The sequence below is a fragment of the Photinus pyralis genome, unplaced genomic scaffold, assembly GCF_008802855.1.
Source record: "Photinus pyralis isolate 1611_PpyrPB1 unplaced genomic scaffold, Ppyr1.3 Ppyr1.4_LG6, whole genome shotgun sequence".
In the NCBI taxonomy this organism is placed as follows: domain Eukaryota; kingdom Metazoa; phylum Arthropoda; class Insecta; order Coleoptera; family Lampyridae; genus Photinus; species Photinus pyralis.
In genome coordinates this window covers 41,963,832-41,966,468 of record NW_022170663.1, presented here as the reverse complement: position 1 = coordinate 41,966,468, position 2,637 = coordinate 41,963,832, and the positions used below count along the sequence as shown (strand labels likewise).

At 35.9% G+C, this 2,637-nt stretch overlaps 1 protein-coding gene across 1 annotated transcript; it reads left to right on the top strand.

Annotated features, from left to right (window-relative positions):
- Positions 1-307: 307 nt before the first annotated feature.
- LOC116174653 lies at positions 308-1,484 on the top strand. The gene is made up of 4 exons (XM_031492594.1): positions 308-551; positions 607-769; positions 828-991; positions 1,042-1,484. The coding sequence occupies exons 1-4, from the start codon at positions 395-397 to the stop codon at positions 1,482-1,484; spliced, it is 927 nt and encodes a 308-aa protein (XP_031348454.1). The 5' UTR covers positions 308-394.
- The last annotated feature ends 1,153 nt before the right edge of the window (positions 1,485-2,637 follow it).

The following is a 2,637-nucleotide window of genomic DNA, read 5'->3' as shown; positions in this document are numbered from 1 at the left end:
ATAAGTGCATAAACAACAGTATACCTAAAATTCGCACGCCACTGCTCACGGTTTTTTAAGCTAGTTGCACATCGAACGTAAGCGTAATCAGAACCATAATCATAAGGTTCAAATGCCTGAAATATATGCCCTTTGCTACATGGAGTTACGCTTATGATTACGGTTATTGGGTGACCTTCATCACACATAAATTGAGTTCAAATTTTTCAACTTTGTGATTGTGTTTCTGATTATGTAAAAAAGCTTATAGCGCATGCTCGCATTCGTCAGCTGATTGTTTATAACCTAAATCTATTTTGTTTTCAATTTCAAGGTGCCACTTTTACTCAAAATAAACCGCTATTTAGTCTAAATAATTTGCTTATTGCTTGTTTAGTGTATAATAAAAAAGAGTATGTCTGCGTCTGCCCTTGAGACAATAGATGTGGAACTATTAATAAGTTTAGTTCAGCAATTTCCTTGCATATGTAACAAGAAAGACCCAAATTACAAGGATAACGTAGTTATTAACAATGCTTGGACTGAAATTGGAACTACAATTGACGAGCATGGTACGTAAAAAATCATAAGTAGCCTTTAATTAAGTAAAGACATCACTTTCTTTAGTGGAATCCTGTCAGACAGTTTGGAAGTATCTCAAGGAGAAATATTGCAGAGAGAGAAAGGCATATGAAAAACGAACATTGAGTGGAGCACCTGCCGAAGACACATCAAAATGGGAATATTACGTTGCCATGAATTTCTTAGATATTCATATGCAAAGACGCACGTATGTGGATTTTAGAACGAATATGTGGTAAACTGTTTAGCTAACTGTTAAGTTGCAGCACAATTTCTAATCTGAAACGGAAAGTTGAGGATACTAATTCTATTGCCGATATTGAATCAACTGAAATTGTATCTCAACAGACCGATTATTACGAGACACAACATACAGAATATGAAGACTTTGTGCAGGAGAATGCTTCTGATGATCAAAATGAACAATTTAGTAAGTGTATGTCTCCCATAAATTCAAAACTAATTTCATTTTACTTGCAGATCAGCTTGCATTAAAGGGAAAAACAATTGTCATCAATAAGTCCAGGTTGCTTCCATACACTTCGGAAACCCCTCAGGTAACACCTATGCAAACGTCTCTACATCTGACGAGACAAACACACCTAACCGAGGATGTTGAATCTCAGGCTGCTCAGATCTCAACATCTAGTACTAACAAAAAAAGAATTCTCCATGCACAGCCTTCTAAATTTACAAGCGTTTGTAACAATACACCAACAAAACCCGCGAAGAAGGTGCCAAGTGAAATTGATGCGGAAATTGTAAAGAGCCTGCAGTTTTTTAGGAATAAACAAGTACAAGAAGATGAGGATGATATATTTTGTAGAATGTTAGCCACAGAGATAAAAAAAATTACAAATCCTGTAGTAAAACATAATCTTAAGAAAACATTATTTCTTCAGGTGTGGGGTGGAGACATGTAAACATTATTAATCACTTAAATAGTATTACATTAAAATAATCATTCAATTTATTTAGTCCTTTTCACATACTCAATTTGGCCCTTTTTAAATCCTTGAGGAGACATAAAATAACGTGCTAATTCATCTCTCATATTCTTCGCTTTAATTGTTGAATTGTTCGATCCTGTTTGAGTAATTTTTGTCATTATTGAATTATGCTCTATTTCATGTCTCCACTGTCCCAATGACACGTCACTATCTGCATATCCGGGAGGGCAATATAATCGTTCGCCTATTGGTATAGTGGTTTCCTCATTTTTAAGATAGTTGTGCAAGCAGACACAACTTTTCACAATAAGATCAACTCTGTCTGGGGTGGAATTAATACTGCGACTGAAAATGCGCCACCTAGCCTGCAAAATTCCAAACGAATTCTCTATGCACCTCCTGGCACGACTTAATCTGTAGTTAAAGATACTTTTAACAATATCAAGATTTTGACCAGGATATGGACGCATTAAATTCTCTTTTAAGGGAAATGCAGCATCTCCTACAATGAAGTACGGAACTTCCCTACCAGATTTACAACTAGGTAGTACATTTGCAAGTGGCAAATTTAAGGTATTGGACTCCATGGCTTGTCCCAGATATGAATCGTGAAATATAGCACCATCGCTCAATGAGCCAAATGCACCTATATCGATACAAACAAAATTATAATTTGCATCACACACCGCAAGTAGGACAATACTAAAATATTTTTTGTAGTTGAAATATAATGATCCTGAGTTTGCCGGGCAATCAATCCTAATATGTTTGCCGTCTAATGCTCCGCAACAATTAGGCATGTTCCACTTCAGCCAAAAATCATTTGCGATTTGGGAAAACTTGGCTTGAGTAGGTTCCGGTAGATATAAATCAGTCAAAGCTTCACAAAGGGCAATCATTGTTTGTTTTACGATTAAACTAACAGTGGACCTGCCAATGCAATACGAAGATGCAATGGAAAAGGTGTTATCACCGGTTGCCAAAAATCTAAAATAATAACCAAATAAAATAATACATCCCACCAGTAAGTTTACCAACCGCAAACTTATTGCAAGACGTTGACTTGGAGATATCACTCCACGGTTACTTTTTTGATTTAAATGTGGGCCGACTAAACTCAACAAAT

Excerpts from the sequence above, each read along its gene's own strand:
- LOC116174653 (XM_031492594.1), top strand. The coding sequence starts at position 395 with ATGTCTGCGTCTGCCCTTGAGACAATAGATGTGGAACTATTAATAAGT. Across the intron at positions 552-606 it reads AACTACAATTGACGAGCATG|TGGAATCCTGTCAGACAGTT; the intron begins GTACGTAAAAAA and ends CACTTTCTTTAG. Across the intron at positions 770-827 it reads ATTCATATGCAAAGACGCAC|CACAATTTCTAATCTGAAAC; the intron begins GTATGTGGATTT and ends GTTAAGTTGCAG.